Source organism: Rhinichthys klamathensis, unplaced genomic scaffold, assembly GCF_029890125.1.
Source record: "Rhinichthys klamathensis goyatoka isolate OS25496 unplaced genomic scaffold, OSU_Roscu_1.1 h1tg000230l_1, whole genome shotgun sequence".
NCBI classification, from domain to species: Eukaryota; Metazoa; Chordata; class Actinopteri; order Cypriniformes; family Leuciscidae; genus Rhinichthys; species Rhinichthys klamathensis.
In genome coordinates this window covers 253,944-280,864 of record NW_026606754.1, presented here as the reverse complement: position 1 = coordinate 280,864, position 26,921 = coordinate 253,944, and the positions used below count along the sequence as shown (strand labels likewise).

Genomic DNA, 26,921 nt, shown 5'->3' with positions numbered 1-26,921 from the left:
TTCTCTATGGCAGGAATTGCGGATGTTTCGCCCGCGGTGGCGAGGACCCGTTTGTTTGGCCTGACGCCCGCGAGATAACACCAGAGGATTGCGGCAAAGTTTCCTGATTCTGACGGATGAAAGATTCTTCATCGAACGGGAAGAGCTCGATTCGGACATGATAGGAAGGTACTGTGGGGCCAAATGCTGATAAACTGTCAAGGAACAAAGGTGGGTTCTGCTGTTATTTATCTTGTCCTGAGTTGATTATTGATTGAATCATGATCTCCACTTGTGCTGATTGGGTTAATTATCTGCACCTGCTCCTCCCGAACCTTGTTAATAAAACATCATAAAGAGACAAACATGTCCTCAAGGAAACACAAGTGTAAAATTGGCTCTAAATTTTACATGTAAGTGTGATTGATCAATGAGACCCTTTGATTACAGTGTTATTATTGAATCACAATTTGCTAAATTGTATTAGGCTACGTTTACACATAGCCGGGTATTTAGAGAAATGAATACCCCCCCCCCCCCCCCCCGTTTTCAATAATAACATCGTGCACACAACCCGCATAAATACGCCGCGAGCGCCATCATAACTATGCCAAACCTATGGGGGGCAGTGTAGGGAGAAGGATAAATCCATGCAAGCCAATCAGAATCCTCAGAATCCCTTCGTGTAAACGGGGCCTTAATCTAGAAGCAGAATCAGATTTAACTGTGATTTTCTGCTGTAATAAACAGTTTAACTGGTAAGATCATCAGAGGAGAAGTTGTGCAGTGATTATATAAGAATGGAAATACAGTTTCTGTGAAGGATGTCCTGAATGTGCGTAAATGTGTGTTAGTTACAGGATCAGAGAATGACACTTTTTTTCTGCCATAGTCCAGCTGAACTCTCACACGCTGGAGCTTCTGTTTAACAGTAAAGACAGTCTCGGGTTGCTCTGGGGATTGTGAGCCGTATTTGCTGTCTATGTACCACACATACCAGACATTAGACTTAGAGAAAACCTTTCCCTTCCTTTGGTTTGATGCTGTGGTTATTCCAAGACCCCAGTCTGTATTGTCACCAACCTCCACATCCCAGCAGTGTGTTCCTGAGTTAAAGCCCTCAGATCCCAGGACACATGGATAATTGTCAATCCTCTCTGGATTATCAGGAAGTGTTTTATCTTCATCACTGTACGACACACTGGTCAGATCAGCAGAGAGTGTGAGATAAGGATTTGCTGTGTTTGGATCCAGAGTCAACGGAGCTGCAAAGAGAATAACATCAGATTAGAGGATGAGATATGATGTATTAGAAATGTAAATGTAAAACACACATAAAGACTTTGTTGAAAAAAATCATAAATCATGCTATCATAACAATGGTCTCTGGTACTGTCTACTGTCAGAATGGATTGAGACTCCAGGTTTAATATCAGTATTCAATAAACACTATTGTATCGTAATACATAAACATAGATCATGAGGAATAGACTTTTCATTATGAGTTTGTTGTATGATCTGATGATTTTCTGAAATACAGTTCAGATTCACTTAGTAATTTAATATGATATGTATTATTATTAGGGTTGGGTATCGGTTGGGTTTTATCCGATACCAGTACCTACTCGGTATTTTTTAAACGGTTCCGGTGCTTAAACGGTTCTTGAATCGGTACTTAAGAAAACGAAACCGCACACACTTTATCAAAAAATAATACCCTTTTATTTACAGGGCCAAACTGGACACAATATTAACTTAAATCTTTAAACAATATAAATACAAGTAACATATGGTAATAATAAATAAACCAATATAAATTAAAAATTCACATTTACATAATATCAAATAAAACAATATAAATATTGTATCAAACAATGTAATAATACTGGAGATTAATAGAGATTACTAGCAGGCAGAGCTGCCAATTCTCACGCATTGAGCGTGAGACTCACGCAATTGACCCTTTTCACGCAGAGAAAAATCGCGGACAAAGAGGACACTGACACCGACAGACAAGACAGAGAAAGTTACTTTTGATATGGAGCAAATCCACAGCTGTCAGATTCTGTAAATATTTTTACGAGATTCACACAATAAACGTTTTGGCAGCGTTGAGTGAACCTATGAAAGAGAACATCTCTGGTTACTGGTGTAACATATCTCTCAATAGGGAACGAGACGCTGCCAAGCTCCTCGCGCTGCCGACCAGCTTCCTTTTTCGGCAGAGAAATCTGAGGAGCAGATGGCGCGCGCGCGCCAACATATGACGACGTAAGTGCGTCGAGGCGGCGCCCGCGCCATTAGCCAATGAGGATTCAGACTATCGGCACACCCAGAAGGCGTTCTGACACGTAATTTTACACGTGAAATGCAGCCAAACCTTGCGAGCAAGAGCGCGCATGCGAGAGCCGGAGAGGGAGAGAGCGAGAGACCAAGAGACCTTGCGTGTGTGTGTGTGCCTAATAAAGTCAGGCACCGAAATCAGGCACCGAAATTTTCGTTCTTATTCGGTCTGGTTACTACCGTTTACATCGGAACCGGTTCCCTATTGGCACAGAGTTTCGGTACCCAACCCTAATTATTATTATTATTATTATTATTATATATTAATTTCAATATATATATATATATGCACTGGTGTTAAATCTGCTGAGACTCACTGTGTTGGACAGTTTCCAGCATCTTCTTCCAGACTCTGAACGGCAGGTTACCCAGATAACGCGACACATGAATCAAAGCTCCAGAACTCATCCGTGGATCCGGCCGTGAGATCTGGACTCTGAGGAACATTCAGGAGTCAGAACTGCAGTGAATTTGAGTTCAGATCCACTGAGAGAAGAGATACGAGCAGCTCACTTACCTTTCCATCGAGACTTTATAGTTCTGGAAAATATAGAGAGTGAAAACATTTTAATATCTTATCAAACACTCTCACTGTCAATGAGTCTCTCTATACAAGTTGTTTTATGCACAGAGAATGAAGCCAGATTGATTTGTCACCTTTAGAAACGAGACGTCATTGTCTTTCATCATCTCCTCCATGTCTCTGAGTGTGTGTGAAAGAGCTGAGATGTGTGTGTTCATCTCCTCCAGCTTCTTCTTCATCCTCTGCTTCTTCTGCTCCTCTTCCTCCCTCAGTGCAGTGATTGCAGCTTCTTCTTCGTCTCTGAGAACTTGATGAAGCTTCTCAAACTCTTCTTTAATCTGACGCTCTGTGTGCTCAGCTTGAGACTGAAATCAAATCACATTCACTTCAGTCATCTCAGTCAACACAAATCTCAGATACCCGACATATAACAGATCCAGAAGCAGAAGCTGCTTGTCATTTATAGAAATAATCAACTGGAATCCATTATATTAAATATATCAATTTATAACTGTATAAAGTGATCCTAGAGCTGTAATGAAAATGACTCTTGATTCTGTTTCCTCACATTGATGTGTTGAGCTGTTTTCTCAAACTCTCCTTTCTTTTCTTCTTTGTGTTGAAGTTTCTGGTGTAAGGACTTCAGTGCTGTATTGAGCTCCTCCTATAATTGAACAAAAATACATAAACACCAGATTACACCGAAGAGAAGAAAATACAGTGATATGATCATACAATTCTGTGCAAAAGTATTTACCCCCACCCTGATTTCTTCTGTTTTTGTGTAAATCTCATACTAAATTGATTCAGAAATTAAAACTTACCATAAAACAAAGGCAACCTGAGTAAACAGAAAGTACAGTTTGTAAATGACAATGTTATTTACTGAAGCAAAACAGTTATCCAATACTAACTGGGCCTGCGTGATAATGTATTTGGCCCCATAGTTACCAATTCCTCAAATCTATGAAACTGTATTTATAATGTTGTTCAGCTGGACTAAACACAACCAGTCCTGATCACTGCAGCCCTGTTCAATCAAATAAACACTTAAATAGGACTTTTTCAACAGCATGAAGTTGGTTAAAAGGTCTTAAACAGTAACACACTATTGACAAAGGTGAAAGAAACTCCAGGAATAATGATGAAGACAGTGATTGAAATACATCCGTCTGTGAAGGATTACAAAGCTTTTTCAAAGGCTCTTGGACTCAAAGAACCACAGCGAGAGCCATTATATCCAAATGGGAAAAACTCGGCACAGTAGCAAACCTTCCCAGGAACTAAAAAAATAATTAAACTAAATGAACTAAACCTTCCCAGAAGTGTCTCAAAGTCACCAAAGGCCAAGAACAACATCGTAGAAATTGAATTTTTCTGCTTTACTATCAGTAAATGCAAAAGCACAATATCCTATCTCTAGTCTGCAAACTGAAGCTCAAGCAACAATACAATGATTCAAAGAATAGTGAGTAAATCCACTTCTGAACGACTCAAAAAAGCACAATTACAGTTTTGGAGTGGCCTTGTCAAAGGCCTGAGCTGAAACCAATTGAGAAGATGTGGCAGGACCTTAAACAGGCAGTTCATGCTTGAAAACCCTCCAATGAGGCTGAACTAAAGATGTCGCTCAATTGTGCTCTTTTTTTTTTTTCAAAATAATGATATCCATGAAAAAGGCCCCACTATTTAGTATGAGACACAAAAACATAAGAAATCAGGATGGGCAAATACTTTTACAGCACAGTAAATGTCAGTAGTATTAACATAAACCATGTGTCAAAAAAGGTGTTTTATGACTTTGATTTATGGTTCTGAGGTTCCCCTGTCTCTGATTTATGATGGGGCAGCCGGTGGCGTCTGCGTGTCTAGGCTGCGCGACGCCATGTGACATCCTCCTGCGTTGACATCCTGGCCAGAAGTGTAAAAGAAAGGTGTCTGGCCCTTGGCCTTCCGGGTTTATTGGCCGTCTACCTGCGCGAGATAGGTGTTATGTCGTTGTGTATTCTGTCTGCTGGGGAGGCCCGTTTTCACACTTCGCCAAAAGCTGCGTGTATAAATGTGTGTTGAACGCGAGCACAGTCACTGCGCGCTGTGTTTCGTGTCACGCTCCTCTGCAGTTTTATCCTCGTTCTCAAACTATTTTCCAAGCCATATTGTGTTGTTGGATACGTGAGTGCAAGAAGATGGAATCCGGTCTTAACAGTAAGTATTTTTTATTATTTAGTAACATTGTTAAGGATGATTATTTTTGTTTACGAGCGTCGCTGTTCTATTGCTTACTTAAGGCTTTATCTGCACACTTCAGATGGTGACAGTTTGAGTCTCTTCGATCTAGTAGATGAGCTTAACTTCCTGAATCAAGCGAGTGGTACGTATAATTATGTTTAAATGTTGCATACGTTGTGTGTGTGTGTGTGTTTGTGTGCGTGTGTGTGACGGATGATGTTTTGTTTTGTTTTCGCCAGGAGGCGTGGCTAGACCTAGCACAGCTGCTGCTACGCACAACGCTGTTGCCTCTTCACGAGCGATCACGGAAGCACTTGTGCCAGGTATTGTTAAATGTTGTTACACCCGTGTTTAAACAGTGTTGTGGCTGTGTGTAAAATATCTTATCTTCTCTGGGTTTTTTTGTTTTTACCAGGGCCGAAACGCGTAACTATCAAGGCCATAGTACATGGACCACCGCGAGGCAGCGAGTCTGCTAACGTTGGAGTTATTCCCTTGGGTAAGTGCATTGTAATTTGCCTTTATCAAACAATGTTATGCTGCTATGGTTTGTTGATTTTGTTTTAAAACTTTAACACATGTATTTACAGATGGTTTATCAAACGTTGTGAGCAATGTCGGGGTGTCTGAATGTGTGAATGATCCGGATAATGCTAGTTTGAAGGGCATAGTGGCGAAACCAAAAAATAAGTTGAAACGTAAAGCTGCAGTGGTGTCCAGTGTTGGGGAAGTTACTTTTAAAAAGTAGTGTAACTCGTTACTCGTTACTTCTTTAAAAAAAGTAATCCGTTACTTTACTTAGTTACCCCATATAGAAAGTAACTTTTTCCGTTACTCGTTACTTTTACGTTACTTTTATGTTGCTTGCCTTTGGGCAGAACCCAATATCTGTTCCTAAATGTGTAGGCCTACATAAAGTTCTACTATGCATAATGCCATATATAATGCCATAAATGCATAATGCATTTATCAAAAATTGTAATATTTATGAAGAAATGCCGGTTAATGGATAGGCATATGCATGGGCGGCGCTAGGGAGGGGCTAGAAAGAAAGCCCCCAAGAAAGACCAAAGCACCCCGTTAGCACCCCCAAAAATCATTTCTGGAAGTAATTATATTCAGGCTGTATTCTATGGAAGTGAACCGCATGGTGAAGAAAAAAAAGAAAACTTATCTTGATATTTAGACATAATAAGGGGACATTCTAATCTGCATTAAGCCAAATTAAGCGTTCTTATAATGGTTTTCTATGGGAGGAAAATGCTTAACGTGTAATTAAACGTGTTGCGTTCATATTCTGGGCTCATCTGATTTTTTGTACATAGTATAGCCTACTTTATTATGATTTTAGTATCATAATGATTAATAAATGCACGCACAATTATCCGTGAACTTGATAAATGTTGCAGATATGTTTTACAATGCACGTAAACAAATGCCTTTCAACTTATGTGTGCAAAATTCAGAATTAAATGAATGTGCAGCAATATACGAGAGTCTGTAGGCCTACTATAGCCTACGTGTTGTAGCCATTAAATAAGCGCATTTAGTTTCATATTTGTTAAAATATTATAATGTTATTTTTTTCCATCTATGCTGATTATGAAAAGTGAACAGCGCGAGTAAGATGGATGCGCAATATATCGGGAGACATTGAGTCAATCAGACATGATTTTGACCACTTCATTAAGTTTTGTTTTGAAGAAAGCCTTTCTTTAAAGCGAATTTCGTTTTGTATAAATTGTATCTTAATTTTAATCAATTTTTTATCAACCAAATGCCTGCAAGTAAGAAGCAAATATAGGAGACAATATAATCATGGAAGCGCCGGCGTGGTCACTTGCATTGCACGTGAACTGGAGCATCTCATCATAAATTAACCGAAACTCAACGTATAGAATTTAAGCTTGAAATGTCTTTAAACGAAACAATTCAAAACGAAAAGAAATAGGCTACTCTCTGATTATGTAATCCATTATGTGCATCTCTCTCTCTGGGGCGTTCACTACGGAGATGGCGATCGCGGTCAAATCTATCAAATGACGGAGATCGCTGTCAAATCTGTCCCTGGGGAAAGTAACGTTGCGCCGAATTGAAAAAGGAACTACGTTTCGTTACCAAATTTTCAGTAGTAGCGCGTTACACTACTTTTTACCCGAAAAAGTAGTTACGTTACTGTAACGCGTTACTTTGTAACGCGTTACACACAACACTGGTGGTGTCCCATGCGGACGCAAAAGCTTCTGCTGATGGGTCATCGAGAGACGTACCACAGACATCTGCCCCAAAAAAGCCAAGACGATCAGCTGATAAAAGTAAGTAATGAACAAAAGCTGATGGATTGTTTTCTGTTCACACTGAATCAGAAAGATAAATATTGTTTATTTGAATGTGATAGTGAGAGGTCGAATGTGTTTGTGGATGTATAATGTGCCAATACGCTAGTTTAGTATATATATATATATATATATATATATATATATAGAGAGAGAGAGAATTTGACACTACGTATTGTTTTTTAATGCTACATTAGTACCAGACTGATTTTTATTTTATTTTTAGTCTTAGAAAATATAGTTAATATTAATATTACTGTTATCATTATAATATTAACACACATTTGTACTAACTTTTTTTTGTTTGCACCCTTTTCTACTTCTTAACAGAGGTGGTCGTAGTTCCCGATTTAAATGATGTTCAGAGCTGGAGTGAGGGTCTGATACAAGCGTGGGACGGCTGTGTATTTACAAACGACCCTAAAGAAACACCGCAGTCTGTTCCAACCAGCGAACGGGTCGTGGTCGTGGAAGAATCCGACCCTGAACAGCTGCCTTCAAATCAGGAGGCTTACAAACAGGAATCACAACCCGTTATAGACAATCAGCACATAGCCGGACTGATACAGGACTCTGTCAAGACCGCATTGAATGCCTTCGAGGTACGTTTTGACAAACGCCTTAATGCCATTGAGAGACGTTTAGATGCTTATGAGTCAACACAACAACAACAGGGAATTTGGCTTAAACAATGCATAGCAGCGCAACGGTTGCATAGTGGTACTGTTCAAAAAGTAGCCAGAGAACAAGGCCTGACTACAGAATTGTTAAAGCAACTGGTGCTCATGCTTAAAAAGAAACTTGGGTGAGTTGACAACATTTTATATATATATATTTTGCATACTGTGTTTTTTTTTTGTTTTGTTTTTTTCTTCAACATTTGTCACAGTATTTCATTCTATCTTTTTTTTACTGTATGGACACAGGGTTTATTATCCATAGTTTTTAAGGTGTTGCTACATGTGATTTAAATAAATAAAATAAAAAATATCTGATTTAAAAATGCCTAAACGTTGTCGGGAGCCAGATGGTTTTGATCAGGGTCCGGTAGCTAGGTTTAGACGAAACGATGGTAGCGTGGTGCCCCTCGAACAGTGCAGTAACACAGAAACATTGCTCTATTTAATACAGACTGTGGAGGATATGAATAGGTCTGAGTCTTCAACTGATACGTTGGTAGAATTATTAAACATCGTGAGATCAATGTCCGATGAGGATCCTGACCCAAATAATGATTTTGAACATGTTGTAAATACCCAACAAGCAGGAGAGGTGTTAGAACCTCCTCCAGAACCAAATTCTGCATTTGATCATCTTGTGTCTTTTCACCAGTCAGGCGAGGGCCCAGGTACACAGACACATCGCACACTCAACCCTGAAGCGCCCAATATGGGTCTCACAGATAGAGATATAGAATCACTTGTAACAGTAGGTGGTGATGTTAGTGGGTACACGGTACTGCCACGAGCACGGTTCAATGGTCTGGAAGTCCACAGGCTTATAAATTTGCGAGAGATATCTTCGACAGATTTAGCAGCCTACACAGTGTTTTTACATGACACACTTTCTGAAATTGTGGAGTTTTCCAAACTGTTAGGCGGAGACGGGTGTTTAATCAGCATCACGTTGAGGGGATCGAGTTTGACATCAGATGTTAGTACACTTTTGACGGGTAGCAATGGTTATAGTGTAGATCTATTTATAAACGACCTTGAAAAAATAATGCAGAGCAACTCTGACGTACAGTATGATGAGAGATTGAATTTAAGACTGTCGATAGCGAGAAGTAAACACGGCGGTGTTTATCGAAAGATCCGTGATCTTGCCCACAATGAAGTGATTACCAAAAACAGACTTAATCTGTTCTGTCCCACGAACATTTCAAACAATCTTTGTTTTGCAATCTGTCTGGCACATTTCCTAAATCCACAGAAACCACACGTAGAGCTTGAGTCTGTAGCATCTTCAATACAGAAGTCAGCTGGCTATGGTGATCAATACAAGATAGCGTTTAATGACATCAGACGGTTTGAACAGATGCTGAGCGTTAAAATAGTTGTCTTCTATCGGTCTGATACGGGTGTTTTGGAGAAGTATACAAACACAGACGATCCGCATCCTAAAACAGTATTTTTGTACCTGCATGACAATCATTATTTTATGATTAAAAATCTACGTGCATTTATTGGCACCCCATACGTGTGTGAGTTCTGCCACCGAGGATTCACCTGTAGGAGAGATTAGGGATGGCCCGATACCATTTTTTTTCAAACCGATACGAGTACGAGTATTTACATTTGTGTACTTGCCGATACCGAGTACCGATACCGATATTTCTACCGCAAAAGTAATAGGCTCCCAGAAAAGAAGACGACTATTTTAGAACACAGGTTAGAAGACTGTTTTTATTTTCTTCTCTGCTTGTTTTAACAAGTCTAAAAATAAATAAAAATTAGTAAAATAATAAATGTATTAACACACAAACCACTGTTAATTTAACATAAAAGCAAGCAGGCTACTGCGTGCATGGTCTGCCATGACTGAATGCGCGCAAAGTGCGCTCCCTTAATAAATCCTAAAAGCTGACAGTTCATCACGATCTCACACATCTCTGTTATTATCAATGAAGCTGACTGCACAATCAATCTTTCATAATATCCACACTTTGTTTGTTATAATTAGAGGATTTGCCAGCATACAGAAATCAGCACTGAACAAAAAAGTCCGTTTTGAGCGGTGAGGGGAGTCTATCTTAAATGCTTCTGATTGGCCATTGCGTTCAAGAAATCAACACATATGTCTGTGATTGGCTACATCGCTCAACGCTGTAACCATGTTATGAATAGAAACTCTGGCCTGTAAATCGTTTCTATTTTGTTGTAGTTGTTCTTGTTGCTTTTCTGCAAGAGATGAATAAAAATCTTTTAGTTTTTATGTTTTATTCATAGATATTTCTAGTTTGCGGGAGTCCCGCGAATCGTTTTATTCTCCCGTAACCCGCACACACAGAGTGAGTGCATTACCGCCCGCGCGCGCGCTCGGCCATCAGATCTATGATGCGTCTTCAGATGTTTAATTAGATTGCTGGTGTTAAACGATGTACTTTCTTTCCCTCCTCTCGACACCTTAGCTGAACATAACTCACAGTCTGCCTTGCTGTTGTCATCATCCCTTATCTTGAAATGAGCCCAAACCGCCGACATTATACTTTCCTATGCCTCAGTTCACCTCGACAAAGCACTCGCGGCGGCCAGTTTCGTTTTGCAAAATGTACGTGGTATCGGTGCGTGGTATCGGCGAATTTTTAGGAGTACGAGTACGAGTATATTAGGACAGTATCGGCCCGATCCCCGATGCCAGTATCGGTATCGGGCCATCCCTAGGAGAGATCACAGATGTCGGTACATCTGCGATGTCTGTAATGACCCGGAATGTCATAAACACCCCAAAAAGCCAAAACATTGCGGCGACTGCCTGCGCTACTGTAAGTCTGACTATTGTTTCGAGATGCATAAAAAACCACCTCGGGGTATGCAACACACGCAGTGCGACGTGACTAAATATTGCGGTAAATGTAATAGACGTTACCATGTCAGCGGCACTAAACCCAAACCCCATAAATGCCCTGCAGATCGTTGTGTGCACTGTGGTGAGAGTTTGGTCACCGATGGTATGCATCAGTGTTTTATCCAACCAGTTAAGCCGGAGATGCCGAACGATCGTTACATTTTCTACGATTTTGAGACCCGTTATGAAAATGGTAAACACGTTGCCAATTTTGTATGTGCTATCACGTTTAATGGTGAGGAATTCGTGGCTGAAGGGACCGATTGTGTGGATCGTCTCGTTAAAAAATTCAGACAACCACGTTACCTTAATTACACATGGCTCGCGCACAATGCATCAGGATTTGACAATTTCATAATTTTGGAATTCTTTACTAAGATGGGGATTGCTCCTAAAATCACAATGCAAGGTTGCAGGCTAATCTTAATGTATGACACAGCTTTCAAGCAACGTTTTATTGATTCATATTCCTTCATACCAATGCGTCTGGCCAAGACACCCGTTGCATTTAATCTGACTAATGCAGAGAAGGGGTATTTTCCGCACCACTTTAACCGCGTTGAAAATGACAACTACAGAGGCCCGTACCCTGACAAGAAATTTTACGGGTATGCAACAATGTCGAACCAAGACAGGGCTGCGTTTGATGATTGGTACAATACCACATCTGACAAAGTGTTCGATTTTAAAAAAGAACTCGCGCTTTATGGTAAAAATGATGTCGTTTTGCTGAGGGAGGCATGCATGAAGTACCGCGACGAATTCATTTTGTGTACAGGCCTTGATCCATTTAATTACACCACTTTGGCAGCAACATGTATGGCCACATATAAAACACACTACATCCCAAAAGACACAATAGCTCTGACACGTAACAATGCGTACACCAACCAGAACAAAACTTATTCGACCATTTCAATTGAATGGCTCGAATTCATCCGAAAATCACGGGGCATAGAAATTCAACATGCTTTAAACACTGGTGAGGCGTCATTTGGGAAATACTATGTGGATGGTTTCTACGACGATGGCAACGTGAAAAAAGCATTCGAATTTCTCGGATGTTTCTTTCATGGTTGTGAACGATGTTATAACCCCAACGACCTAAACCCTTTATCAAAAGTGCCTTATGGCGTTTTGAGAAGACAATGCGACGACAAGAAAAGAAAGAAAATTTTGGAGCGTGTGTACGGTCTTCAGGTCGAGGTGATTTGGGAATGTGCATGGATGCGCGCTAAACAGAGTGATGTTGCAGTTATGGATTTCATGTCCACTTACAAACACACTGAAAGATTGAAACCCCGTGAAGCTCTATTCGGCGGCCGAACTAACGCATTAAAACTGTATCACAAAGTTGCGGAGGGCGAGCGGATTAGGTATGTTGACTTTACATCACTATATCCCTACTGTCAGGCTCGAAAATGTTACCCAATTGGGCATCCGGAAATAATACACAAGGATTTTCAAAACCTTGAAGATTATTACGGACTCGTCAAGGCAACAGTCCTTCCGCCACGGGGGTTGCTTCACCCCGTACTGCCTTATAGGACCGGGGGTAAGTTAATGTTCCCGCTTTGCAGCACGTGTGCTGAACAGCAGAACCAGACACACCCGTGTGTGCATACTGATGAGGAAAGATCAATTCATGGGTGCTGGGTTAGCATTGAACTGTTAAAAGCCGTTGAGAAGGGTTATGTAGTGACAAAAATCGATGAGGTCTGGCATTTTCCCCAACGCTCTGAAACATTGTTTTGTGATTATGTTAAAACATTTTTACAGTTCAAACAGGAAAGTTCAGGTTTTCCAAAAGACGTTGTGACCGACGCTGACAAAGAATCGTATGTTAGAGATTACTTTGAGAAAGAAGGGATTAAGCTGAATCTGGACAAGATTGAGTTTAATGCTGCAGGTAGATCCATCATGAAGCTACTGCTTAACTCTTTGTGGGGGAGGTTCAGTATGCGCGAGGAGTTACCGACAACCGAAATACTAACAGACCCTGAACAGTTTGCCCGATACATTTTTGGCACTGAGTATGACCTCAAGCATTTCTCATTTGTGTCAGACACTGTTGCAATCGTTCAGTGGGCTTACGCAAATGGGAAAGGGACCCAGACTCGTGACATTAACGTCTTTCTCGGGGCTTTTACAACAGCCCATGCACGGTTAGAGCTTTATGATCTCATGGACAGGTTGGGTGATAGACTGCTTTACTGCGATACAGATAGTGTTGTGTTCACGTCTAAAGAGGGTGAATATGAGCCCCCACTGGGGCCATATCTTGGTGACCTTACTGATGAAGTTGGGGATGGAGACCATATTGTGGAATTTTCGGCAAGTGGTCCGAAAAGTTACGGGTCACACTGAATGCTGAATGCTGTAAACTCCGAGACCATTAGGTTAGACACATTAATTGGGCTTGTCGATCAATATGTGAGGGGGCGGGGTGACAGTAATTACATTCTCGCGTACACCGACAGTATAGTGAGGAACAAAAAGCAGTTCACATTGCACAACAAGTCAGTTGTGAAAAAATTTAAAGTCGTATACAACAAACGTGTACTGCTACCCGACCTAACTACGCTACCATATGGCTACTGACAACGTTTTTGGGCACCGGGGTGTGGTAGACCCGGATGGTTTTGATTTTAGATTACAACATCCTTTTTCATGTGTGTTAAGCGGTCCTTCTAGCTCAGGAAAAACATTTTTTGTAAAAAAGTTGTTGGAAAATGCTAAAAGTGTAATTTCTAAAAAAATTGAAAACATTGTGTACATTTATGACTGCTGGCAACCTATGTATGATGAATTGTTGAAACTGTATGATATTAAATTTATTGAAGGTATACCGCAGACTCTGAATGATGATCGCTTGTTTCCCACCAACAAGACCAATTTTGTGATATTGGATGATGTTATGAAAGATGCTAGCAGCAATTCAGAAGTTGAACGTTTGTTTACCAACTATGTGCACCATAGAAGCTTGAGTGCAATATATATCGTACAAAACTTATTTTTTCAAGGTAAATCCAGTAGGACTATCAGTTTGAACACTAATTATTTGGTATTGTTTAAAAACCCTAGAGACAATACCCAAATTAATGTCTTAGCGCGGCAGATGTACCCCAGGAACACAAAATACTTTATGGAGTGTTATGAAAATGCTACCAGCACCCCTTTCGGGTATCTATTGATTGACTTTAAAGCGAAAACACCAGAACAGTACCGTCTCAGAACAGATATTCTGTCACAACATCCAGTTGTGTACATTCAGAAAAGAAAACATTGACAGAGAGATTTGAAAATGTCTGCAAGACTTTTAAGAAACCTACCTCTTTTAAAATTGTTATTAAAAGCCACGCCTAAACAAAGACGCGTTATTTTAGAGGCGGCTGCAGACGAACTCATTGTGACATTGTGTGAAGTAGCTCTTAACGTAGTCCACGGTAATATTCCGCTAACACCACAGCAATATCAGAAACTGAAGAGAAGAAGAAGTGAGATCAAAATTGTTGCAGATAAAAAGGTTGGAGTTAGACGTAAAAGACGGTTAATCAACCAACAAGGAGGATTTCTACTACCTTTGTTAAGTGCGGCAATCCCGTTTATAACCAGTTTGGTTACATCTAAATAAAGTTTGGTGATGGAGTATGCCGAGAAGATGTTTTTAGTACCGCAACACCAGTTGGATAAGCTGAAATCCTCTAACAACAGAGTCTATACAACAGGTTGTGGAGAATGACCTGGACATGACTATAAGAAATATTTTGCACAGGTCTGATCTGGATCACCATGAAAAAGCTAAGATGTACACAGGTGTTTTGCAGCGGTTTTTAACACTCACTAGACAAGGGGATAGAGAATCCGGTACATTAACATTAAGGCTACCACAGCCTAGTAATGTTGAAAAAGAAGACCCACCCGCACCAGGCCATGTGCGTGCCCATGACGATTTAGGTGATTTTGCAGATGAGATTTTAAAGAATATTCCACAGAGGAGTGTGAAAAATGTTCGTTACATTTTAGATAAAATGTCTAAAACTAATGTCAGACATGCAATTAACTCTTTCAAAACCAAATCGACCACGTCTATAACAGGATCATCTAAGAGGAGTAAGAAACAGAAAGCCCTTCCAGGCACCCCGATACATTCAAAATATCCAGAAGACCTCGTGTTCAATTCACCCAATCTCGACCTGAGTCAGTGGTTAAGTTTTTAAACTAACAGTTTGTATGTATTGTGTTCTCAATTTCTCTCTTTTTTTTTTTGAGAACTTATGATGTGATGTATGTGTAATAAAAGTGGGGATAAAGAAACAAAATTCCGTTCTTTAGTTGTTTTTATTAAAATATTAAGCATGAGACATGAACATTTCACCCATTTGTACACACTGAACACATTTGAAAAAAATTTCACTACATGGTGCTTGTTTTAGTTTTCTCACAAATGCTGACACCTTTTTGTCATTTTTAATAAAATCGTTGGTATACAATTTCATCACATAATCATAATCAAATCCCTTTGCCATGTGGTAGAGAAAGAACACACAATGTTGTCCACATGTATCTGATGAAAAATCTTGGACTTGCACAGTTGAATGTAGTACTTGACTAGAGTTGAGCTTTAAAAAGTTTTTGATAATCGGCGGAAAACCATGATAATCTGGTTTATTACCGAAGCTGTCGAAAAAACATCCTACACCATCCTCATTTATGTAGATAGCCAGCCAGTGTTCCCCTGGGAGTCCTGAAGGATGTGTATTGATCAAAACCATTGCTGGTAGTTTTCTTAAAGGGTTTTTTGGTAGGTAGTCACATGGTAGAACTCCGAGAAAATAAGTATCGCATGAAACCTTATCCATGACAGCCGTAAGCTGTACAGTGTTCATTTGAATGTATTAGTAGTAATCAACCAGGACCTGTCGGCGATTTGACACTTCAATCAAACTATCAAACAATGCATAAACAATTAAGTTAATCGTACGTGGTAGCGGCTGTCTAAAACGCGCTTCTAGTCTAATATTGCCACTTTTGATAAGCGATACGTGCTGGCTACACTCTTCATCCGGTGTGAAATTGAACGCGTAGAGTGTATAGCCGTGCAGAAAATCCTCTCTATCAATACATAGAGGCTGGTTTTTAAGATGCCTTCCAGAAGCCAGCGCTAACTGGTAAAACTCCCGTACTGCAGAACCATTTTCATATTCAGGTTGCAGGGGCTTCGCTGGGTACTGTTGCCCATCCAGATAAATGGCCAAAAATTCTAAATCATAGTTTTTAAACGCAAATGGGTTTTTATTATAGGCACCCACAAATGCATCATTATCAACCATAGCTAGAACCAGAGATTTCGGTAGAGTTCCTAAGAATAAGTTTTCTTGATTGCAGACACGTGAGCCTGCAGGTATTGAGAAGTTTTTCAGACACACTCTGTCGATGGGGTATTTGGCTGTGGTTGAGAGAAGGGCTTGTGCATGACCCAGTCTCACAGCCGGTGACACAGACACTTTTTTCACAAATAGCGATGCAGACAGGATGTTTAGTTTATACGCTGTGGCGTTGCTCCTCATCAGGCAGAATTCATCTTTACCTCTAGTCATTCTAATTTTAAGATCTAATCCATTAAGTAATAGTTTTTCCTGAAAGAATATGTCACTGTGAACAGGTGCGAGTAGTTCGACCACATTACTAGCGTTGGTGAAGGCTGCTCTCTTTGTCAGCCCGCGATTTCCCGCAGCAGGGTCAGCCACATCCATATGGCCCGCAGTGTCCAGGTAAAAGAGCCCTGCTGAGAAAAGCGTTTCAAGGGCATCTTTACCATAATTGGTAAGACATTCTATCATACAACGGTATGGATATGTGCTAGAACTCTGTGATATAAGCCGATCTCCAAGTGACACATCCACTTGTGAAAAAATCGTAGCTCCAGGATAGTTCACAAGACCTACGGGATCTCCGTCTGCAATATCCGTCCCATCAGCATTAGTGATTTTGAGGCGCAAAAAAAGTAATGTGTTGTTTAGATCTATGTAATCCTCCCCATTCCCCGCAATAAAAAATTCCAGCGGAGATGTGTCGGATATCGCTGATAGTGGTGGAACTTCTATATAAGTGTTTTTTTCAATTGCTGTTTGAGTTAGTGGTACAGTAAACAGATCCAGTTCAGTCTTTAAACACTCTTCTGACATGTTGTGTAGTAACGCCATGATTTAAAATATTGTTTTAACAGAGCTGATGTTTACAACTGATGTTTTCTTGGGAGGTTGTTTTGTTTTCTTCTGCTTCTGGCCACTCCTCCGCACCCCTGGCGGCCTAGATGCTCTTTTGCGAGCCATTACCATTAGTCCGGATCCGTCTTGAGCATCATAGGTGTTGTTAAAAGATCTTGATAACGTATTACTAACAACATCGCTTAGTATGTTTTTTGCAGCTGATTTAAGATGCGGCTTGGCTATGCTAAATCCTCGTTTTAGTAGGGGTATAGCCATTCTAAAGAGCCCCCGAAAAATGCCACCCAAACCGGACCCATACATAACACCCCCTCCTGCATACCCGGGGAGCCCGCTGCCTGCCTGATTCTGGTAATAGGCAACGTAACGCATAGGGTCAACATTGTGATTGTTGAAATATGCCATTTTAAACAAAGTGTTTTACAGGCCTGAAGTGAAGTTTGATGCACACTTTCCCGTAAGAAAATGGGACGTGCTGGTTCTGATCGTCCTTCACTTCTATAACAATATCTGTGATGACTGATTTGTTGATAGACGCGTAGTGGGGTTTGTCGTATCGAACACTGACTGTGCTATTGTTGTCCCCTGTTATTTGTACACACTCCAGGAGCGGTACAAAAGCATCACCCACTGATTGGTAACGGATAATGTCCGTGTAGATATAAAGAGTATAGAAACCACCGTGTATGTCCGACTGATGCATTGCATATGTTACAATATCCTTTTCATAATTAGTTTTTTCAGGGTTTGTTTTTTGCAGAATAGAATCTCCTATAGGGACGCCTGGTTTCAATCCTAAAATAATGGCTAGTTTTCCATGGAAGGTCATTGAAATGTTAGGTTTTGCTTTCAGAAATACTTTGTTTTTTACGCGGTCATAACCGAATTCCCCCTGAGGCGCTACTAAATCATTTATTACACTAACTAGAGATGGGACATTGTCGTAATACCCTGTTTTTATTGGTATGCGTAGTTTCGATAAGCTGGTCTTCTTCACATCTACACCATGGCGTAAGCTGTTAGTGTACTTTTCACCATCGGTCGTGGTGGGTCCAATGTTTATCTCGAAAACGGCGTCATTGCTGTTAAAGGTGTACCAGCTTCTAGGATATTCAATTTGAACAAGCCCCACCTCCCATTCTCCTTTTATATTTATAGTGGTAGCCAGTCTTGTTCTATAATTAGAGATTTTATTATTAGGGTATACAGACTGCGAAGCGTTGCAGGGTAGTGTGACATAAAATCCACCCTCAGCCATGTCTGGTTTTTATACAACTGTATGCATCCTGTGTGTGTGGTTTGTATTTATGGCTTCTGTACATCAACTAATTCTTTCTGGTCGATCCATGACGCAAACTTCGCTGGCCATCCGAGCCACTTTACCAGCACTAATGTTTTGCGACCCTTCGTCTTCTTATCTAAAATTTTTTCAACTTTAAATGTCTTGTTTTTACTGACAAATATTTTTTGCAATTCTTCCGCATAAAAAACGCCGTCGATAACATCCCCGTCGTAATCACTCAATCTGTAAACAGGGGGTTCTCGTGGGATACACGCTGATATAGTAAAATACTCTTGTGTGTAGTTTTCCTCATACCCTTTTGCAAACGGTCCTCTGACTTTAGAAATTCGAACCACGTCACCAATCTTGTATTTAAATACGGGGTTAACACTATGAGGTCTGGTATCACCATATAGGTTATGCAGCACCACAGACTCGTTTTCTTCCCCCACATCAATCGGCCTCATCTTGATGCTTCTGTGATGGCTCGCATTATATCCTTGTGTAATGTCTTGAAGTATGTCGATGTAACGTTTGGAGTTTGTAGCAGTTAAATATCTCCACATTCTACCTTTTAAGGTTCTATTAAACCGCTCGACAACACATGCCTTTAATTCTGTGGCTGTTGCGAAATGGGCTATATTGTACTTTTTTGTTACATTTTGAAAATGTTTGTTAAAAAATTCCTTTCCTTTATCTGTCTGTAATTTCTGTGGTACGCGTCCCTCTTTCAGTATGGATTCAAAAGCTTTAGAGACCTCTACACCACTCTTGTTTTTTAAAGCCCTTGTCCATGCATATTTACTAAAGAGATCGATGCATGTCAGCAAAAAATGGTTGTTGTCATTTACCGGGGCATATGCAGACATATCGACTAGATCGGCCTGGAACTCCATGTCGATACCGTAGACAAAAACCCGATTCCTTTTGTATTTTAGTGGGGCCGTTCTGTGTAGTGTATTTGCATCCTCGCCAGCGAGCCAGTCTGAAACCTCTTTATCGGTTAAACGAACACCCGTTTCTTTTAAAACAGCTTCTTTTAAGCGTTTTTTCCCCCCTAAAGAACCAGGGTTAGAAGGTGTGTAATAAGTCTTTTTCATTTCTTCTGACATGTTTCCACTTCACGCTCCACAAAAAGAATAACACAGATGGTTTAAGTAATTTGGGTTTTTATTTCTTAAACAGTAAAAGGAAACAAAGGTATCATACAGCATCAATGTAGTGTAAAAAATTTATACACATCACAATGTTTTTTTCAAGAATGTAATCAACCAGGGTTTCAATAATTTCACAAACATCAGCCTGATTGTTTCTTGTCAATATGTCTACACATAGATCAGTCACATATGTACACAAGCACAATATATCAGCTATTCTAATACAGCTGCCGCATTCAGTCATCAGGTCTAAAATCTTTCTGATAGTCACACAAATTGGTTCACCAGCATTAACGCATAAACGCATCAAATCTGTCCATTCATTTGACACAGTTCTTACAACAGACATTTGTTTCATGAGGTTTGTAAAACGATTGGTATCTACAGCACATCTGTTTACAGTAACAGATACATTGGCACATTCATTAATAATCTTATACAACAAGCCGGTCATCTCACATCTAATACGTTGTTTAAGTAGACACTTTGCCAGACCTGTTGCAAAACACGTATTCCCCATGTCGGTGTTACAGTCACTCAACTTGGACAATACCTTTCCAGCTGTCCACAGCGTCATAGACAATTTGTTCGCTGCTGACGTCCACAACTTTCTCTCTGACTTCACGAAGCTTTTCCACAATGAAAACTTCGTCACGCAGTTCATGTAAAATAGCCTCCACTGAACCTTGAATCCTCTGGGGGTGAACCCTTAAACCACAACGGCTCAATGCTTGAGCAACGATGTGCTTAAGGTCCGGTTTCACCAGATTACGTGTCAGTTCCTCAAAGTAGGCGTCAAAGAAATAGGGACCCGGTTCAAACAGGCAGGAATGTCTAATCTGACTGGGGTGATCCACTTCACAACCCAAACAGATTTCTTTCAGCTTTTTGTTGATGACGTGTTCCAGAAGGACCACAACAGTCGCTTTTATGATTTTGAATCCGTCCGAGCGGATGCAACTGTCTGTGTTGTCGATTCCAGCAAGGGCCGCAGCTCCAGCTATTGCACCAGTGTTGCCGTATGGTGTTGTAAGGAAGGTCATGTTGTGATATCCAAGATCCATGCAAAATTTATCCAACCAACTGTTGTCGCAAGTTTGTGGGTGGGGCTCCAGCGGCGTAGCATTGTCATCAGGCATCGCTGGGGGAGCCTCAGGGTTGTTGGTGTAGCAGTAGACTGTTGTAGATTCTTGAGACATGGTGAATGAATGTAGCAATTGTACCGATCTGCAGGCGTTTTTAATGGCTGTAATACGTGGGTGGGGTTAAGAGGCGGTCTTCAGCGTTGGTAACGCCCTGCTCAGGGTGAAACAATTTAATCTTTACAGAACTGTAACGGTCATACATGTCGCACCATCTAAACATCTTGTCAATGCATGTAAATACGTTGTCAAGCGTACGAACATCTTTCCACTGAAACAAAAATTTCATGTCGTAGCACAAGTGATGCTCAGATTCACGAACAGGCCACGCACGTTCGCAGAGCTTTGTCTTGTCGTTGCAGCAGAAAATATAAACACAATCGTCTGGTAACTTTTTACTATGGTCCCCGACCACACGAAATCTTGTGTCAGGAATTGAGCCATCCCACTCGGCTACGTACAACGGATCATCACCACAGTCGTTCAAATCTCTCCAAACGTAGTTGAAAAACAGAAACCAGTCCTTCTTGTGGAAAATCACACATGGGGTCTGTGATGTAAAATCGTCTTCAACATCTGCTGTGTAGAGTTTCACAGTACGCATCACCTTGTCAAACACATACCTCACCACACGACCACCAGACATTGAGAAATCCTGTTTCACAAGAGCACTGTCTTCATGAAGAAATCTTGTCAAGCTAACATTTAGCTTTTTCCTTGGAGCAAAAGTTAGATCTTCTCTCATTTCAACAGGTCCTCTTGTCGGCGAAATACACATAACCTTTCTAGGGGTTTTAGGAGTTCTCGGAGTAGCCCTTGTATCAGGAAAGTCGTAGAATGTCTTCTGTGTTCAACAGTGTAACCCCTAACCTTATTTAAAACTGCAACAAAAGACGTAGGTAGTGACGTAGTTGTGAAAAAGGCACACCTCATACCATAAAAACTACAATGGCAAGTTGCGAGGTGTGAGTTCATTAACCCAGTCGTAAAAAACAGTCGAAAATTTAACATCTGTTTGATCTGTTTGTTTGTCTTTTAAAAGTCCCCGGACATCGGCACGGATGATGTCACATGGCGTCGCGCAGCCTAGACACGCAGACGCCCCCGGCTGCCCCATCATAAATCAGAGACAGGGGAACCTCAGAACCATAAATCAAAGTCATAAAACACCTTTTTTGACACATGGTTTATGTTAATACTACTAATGTCATATAAAGTTGAGTAAAATGACATTGAAATAGTAATGCATGAATGTGATGGTATCTATGTTTATGACTAATTATTGTTCTTTACATGTGAAACAAGAAACATTTGTCTTACCTTATATGATGAAACCACTTCACTGATGGGTCTGAATTTATGATTGTCATGTTTTTGTGAATTAATACACACTAAACACACAGGCTGTTTGTCCTCCAGACAGAAGAGTTTGAGTTTCTCACTGTGTAAACTGCAGATCTCCTCAGATCCTGATGAACGTTTCTCATTTCTCTCCTTCAGGAACGACTCGCACAAGTTTTTTAATGTGAGATTAACTGGAGGATCATCTCTTGAGGATCTTCTCCTGCAGACAGGACACTCCTGAGTTTTCTTAGTTCTCCAGAACTGTTGTAGACACTCTTTACAAAAGCTGTGACTACAGGACAGAAAAACAGGAAACTTGAAGATTTCACAGCAAACAGGACAAGAAAGCTCTTCCACAGATTTTGAATCCATTTCCTCGTCTTGTAAAAGATCCAAAGATCTACAATTTACTTTCACTTTCTGAAATTTGGTTTAAAGAGTAAATAACTATTACAATCCAAATCTAATCTAGGTTCATTCAGAAATACACAAAAATCCTAATATAATGTGTCCTCCTCTGTTCTTCACTCGATTTAGCTTTCAGTAAAAATGAAAGGTAGAAATAATGACTAGTCACTTCCTGGTGGGTTTTGTAAGAGGGTGGAGTTTCTGGTATCGGTTGCATAAACCACTGAAACTAGTCTTACAAGCTAATCAACCATTTTTTTTCGTAACTTTTTTTAAGTCAGTTACATAAAAATTTGATTCCAAAAAAATAAGACTGATTGTCCCTTCTAGTGGGTCATATAATACTGTCACATCCATTGATTGCTTATTCTTTATTGCTTTTGTTGAGACAAAGTCGTGACAGAAAGGAGAAATAACAAGTCAGTCTCTTCCTGGTTAGTGTTGTAAGAGTTTATGATCACCTCTGGGTGTATACAAACAGGAGCGTCAGGATTTCTTCAGGTAAAATGTATTCAAAATGGACCTGCATTGAATAAAACACAAAAGATTTATTATCATTGATTTATGTAGATTTATGTTGATTTAATAAAAACAACAACAGTAGTTGGCCATTGTGCTGTACAACAGAATAAATATCTAAATAACAAAAAAGAGCGCAAAGGGAGTTTACATCAAAAACACCAATCAGAAAATTCAACATTCATTTTCTGTCATGCTCAAATCTTTGTCAGTGTAATGGGCAGGAATAAAGATCTGAGCGACTTTGACAAGGGCCAGATTGTTATGGCGAGGTGACTGGCTCAGAGTATCTCTGAAACTCAAGGCTTGTGTGTCGCTGCCGCTCAGCAGTGGTGAGGATTTACCAACAGTGTCCGAGGAGGGACGAACACACACCGGCGACAAGGTGTTGGACACCCAAGACTCATCGGTGGATGAGGGCAATGAAGGCTCAAGGTCGCTTTACATGGGAGGAGTGTGTCACAATCACTGATCTTTTTTTTATTTATTTTTTTAATGATTTATTTATTTATTTTTTATTGACATAAGAATGATTAGATAACAACAGATGACAGCATGAGTAAAGGATACAGTACAATCAATTTGAATATGAAGTACAGTAGAGAAAAAAAAAGAAAACAGAGGAAGTAAATTAAATTACATATCACTCAACATATTATCATACATTTTCACAAATTTGGCACTTTTTTGTTATTAAGTCTTTTCAGTGTCTTAATAAAATAATTGAATTCACAGAGAAAAATATTTAATTTGGGTACTCTTAAAGAATATCTGCATTTATGAATGAAATATTTTGCCAATAAAATAAAAATATTTCCTATCCATTCTATTGTATGATTACAATGCGAAAAATAACAAATTACATCACCCAATGTTAAATCAATTTCCAATTTTAGTTTTGAAGCTAGGAGTTTTGACAGTTCAAACAAAAATTCTTTGACAAGGGAACACCCAAAGAAAAGATGATCAATTGACTCAGTACAATTTTTACAGAAATTACAATTCAAATGAACATTACCAAATGTATATGTGATCTCATTGGTGGGATATATATTGTGCAAAATTCTTAAGTGTAGTTGTTATGTGGATGGAAGGGAGAACCCAGGCGCAGACAGCAGATGACTTTCAAAGGATTTATTAAGGACAAAAACAGAAAACAAAACCCACAAGGGGGCAAAACACGACAGGGTAAACACACCAGACAAAGACTTGAAACTAAGACAGGAACAGACACTTCTCGAATAACAGACTTCTCAATGAATTACTTACAGCTAGACTCACACAAAGTCAAACAGAGTCAAACAATGAACCGACACAGGACAGCAAACACAAGGGGATTATAAAGGGAACACTAATGACAAGGACAGGTGAAACTGACTAGACAATAATGACGAGACGAGGATAACAAGGGGGCGGGGTAACGTAACGAGACAACACAAGCACATGGCCCAAACAATTGGCCATGCGCTTGTACACAAAACATGATTCTGTCATGATCCTGCCTCACGACTAGGAAAATCAAGGATACTAAGGCAGAATCATGACAGAACCCCCACCTTAAGGAGCGGCTACCAGACGCTCCTCAAGGGGACATTAACCACGGGACATGACAGACTGTGACAAAGACACGAACCAACAAAACATGGAAAACACTAATAATGGCAAACATGAAAAAACAATAACAGGGCTGGGGTGAAACATCAAATACAACATACAAGGCAAAGGAGGTGGAGGAAACACAGAGTTCATGGGGGGAGGTCCAGGGTGGATGGGAGGACTGGGGGTCTTGGGTCCACGGGATGAGGGCTGAGGACGAGGACTCTGGGCAGGTTTAGACGGAGACACACGAGGAAAGGTCTTGGGGGAAACAGTCCGGGGCTTAATGGAGACAGGGAAAACAGTCCGGGAACTGGTGGTGACAGGGACAAACGGGGAAACAGTCCGGGGACTAGTGGAAACAGGGACAAACGGGGAAACAGTCCGGGGGCTGGTGGAGGCAGGGACGAACGGGGAAACAGTCCGGGAATTAGTGGAGACAGGGGCGACCGGGAAAACAGACTGGGATACTGCTTCAGTGGTAGCAGCAACTGATTCAGACACGGAGGATGAGGAAACAGGACTCCTGACGGGGGACATAGCAGGCGAAGGGGCAGGACTGGGTGCAGCGCTCTCTGTGGCAGGCTTGGGTGCAACGCTCCCAGTGACAGGCTTGGGTGCAGCGCTCCGACACAGTGGGCTCGGGACAAGACATGACAGGAACATCGAGGATCTTGACAAGCTTGGCAAGGTAATCTGCTAGAGTCTCGGCAGCAACAACGATAGGCATCCTCTTGCGAGCAGACACCGCTTGCAGGACTGCTTCTGCAGCTTGATCAGCCGCAGCTCTCACAGAGGCAGATTCTGTAACCGGGCAACCAGCTGCTGACTCAGGAACAGCGCTTGCAGTAGCGGGCTCCGGGACGGCGCTTGCTGGAGCGGGCTCCGGGACGGGCTCCGGGACGGGACGGCGCTTGCTGGAGCGGGCTCCGGGACGGGCTCCGGGACGGGACGGCGCTTGCTGGAGCGGGCTCCGGGACGGGACGGCGCTTGCTGGAGCGGGCTCCGGGACGGGCTCCGGGACGGGACGGCGCTTGCTGGAGCGGGCTCCGGGACGGGACGGCGCTTGCTGGAGCGGGGGACGGGACGGCGCTTGCTGGAGCGGGGGACGGGACGGCGCTTGCAGTGGCGGGCTCTGGAACGGCGCATGCAGTGGCGGTCTCTGGGACGGCGCTTGCAGTGGCGGGCTCTGGGACAGACAGAGGATTGGAGACTCCTTTCCTTCTCCTTGGCCGCGGAGCAGATGCCACTGTTGGACTAGTGACTGGTTGGGGAAGCTCAACAGGAGCTGTGACTGGGGCATGGAGGACAGTCTCAGACAGGGCCATTTCCGTCGCAGAGGATTCTGATGCAGACTCCCATGAGGTCCGTCTCCCTTGCTTGCCGAGGAGACTTTCGGGTACGGCTGATGCCTCGGGGTTTGAAGTGGAGCCAGCTTGATTCCCCAGGGTAACCACAGCCAGGACATGACCCTCCGGGATCACTGAGAGCTTGGGTGATGGTGACAACAAGGTGGAACCTCGCGACTCCCTCCGTGACAAACAATCCACCATCTCACCAAACGGGTGGCAGACAAGCTTCTCCCGTTCAGCCAGGGGTGGGGGAGCGTTGAGACCCGCAATGAGGTAGCGGTTGAGGAGGATATCAGGTAGGAAAAACCTCCTCTCGTTTGCAACCTGGGCGTACTCCCTCAGAGACCGATCTCCCAGGGGAGGAATCGGCAGCTTGCCATTACTTGCATCAGAAATAGTCCTCAACCACCATCTTGCCAGGTCATCCGGGTCATGCTCAACAAAAGAGGACATACTGTCTGCTGGGTTCTTTGATGGTCGGTTCATTCTGTTATGTGGATGGAAGGGAGAACCCAGGCGCAGACAGCAGATGACTTTCAAAGGATTTATTAAGGACAAAAACAGAAAACAAAACCCACGAGGGGGCAAAACACGACAGGGTAGAACACACCAGACAAAGACTTGAAACTAAGACAGGAACAAAACTAAGACAGGAACAGACACTTCTCGAATAACAGACTTCTCAATGAATTACTTACAGCTAGACTCACACAGAGTCAAACAATGAACCAACACAGGACAGCAAACACAAGGGGATTATAAAGGGAACACTAATGACAAGGACAGGTGAAACTGACTAGACAATAATGACGAGACGAGGATAACAAGGGGGCGGGGTAACGTAACGAGACAACACAAGCACATGGCCCAAACAATTGGCCATGCGCTTGTACACAAAACATGATTCTGTCATG

General features: G+C 41.5%; 1 protein-coding gene across 1 annotated transcript; it reads right to left on the bottom strand.

The window, feature by feature from the left end:
- Positions 1-685: 685 nt before the first annotated feature.
- LOC130099477 (E3 ubiquitin-protein ligase TRIM35-like) lies at positions 686-22,653 on the bottom strand. The gene is made up of 6 exons (XM_056265183.1): positions 22,109-22,653; positions 3,414-3,509; positions 2,980-3,210; positions 2,840-2,862; positions 2,640-2,758; positions 686-1,244 (listed from the first exon to the last, which is right to left on the bottom strand). The coding sequence occupies exons 1-6, from the start codon at positions 22,502-22,504 to the stop codon at positions 700-702; spliced, it is 1,410 nt and encodes a 469-aa protein (XP_056121158.1). The 5' UTR covers positions 22,505-22,653; the 3' UTR covers positions 686-699.
- Between the last annotated feature and the right edge of the window lie 4,268 nt (positions 22,654-26,921).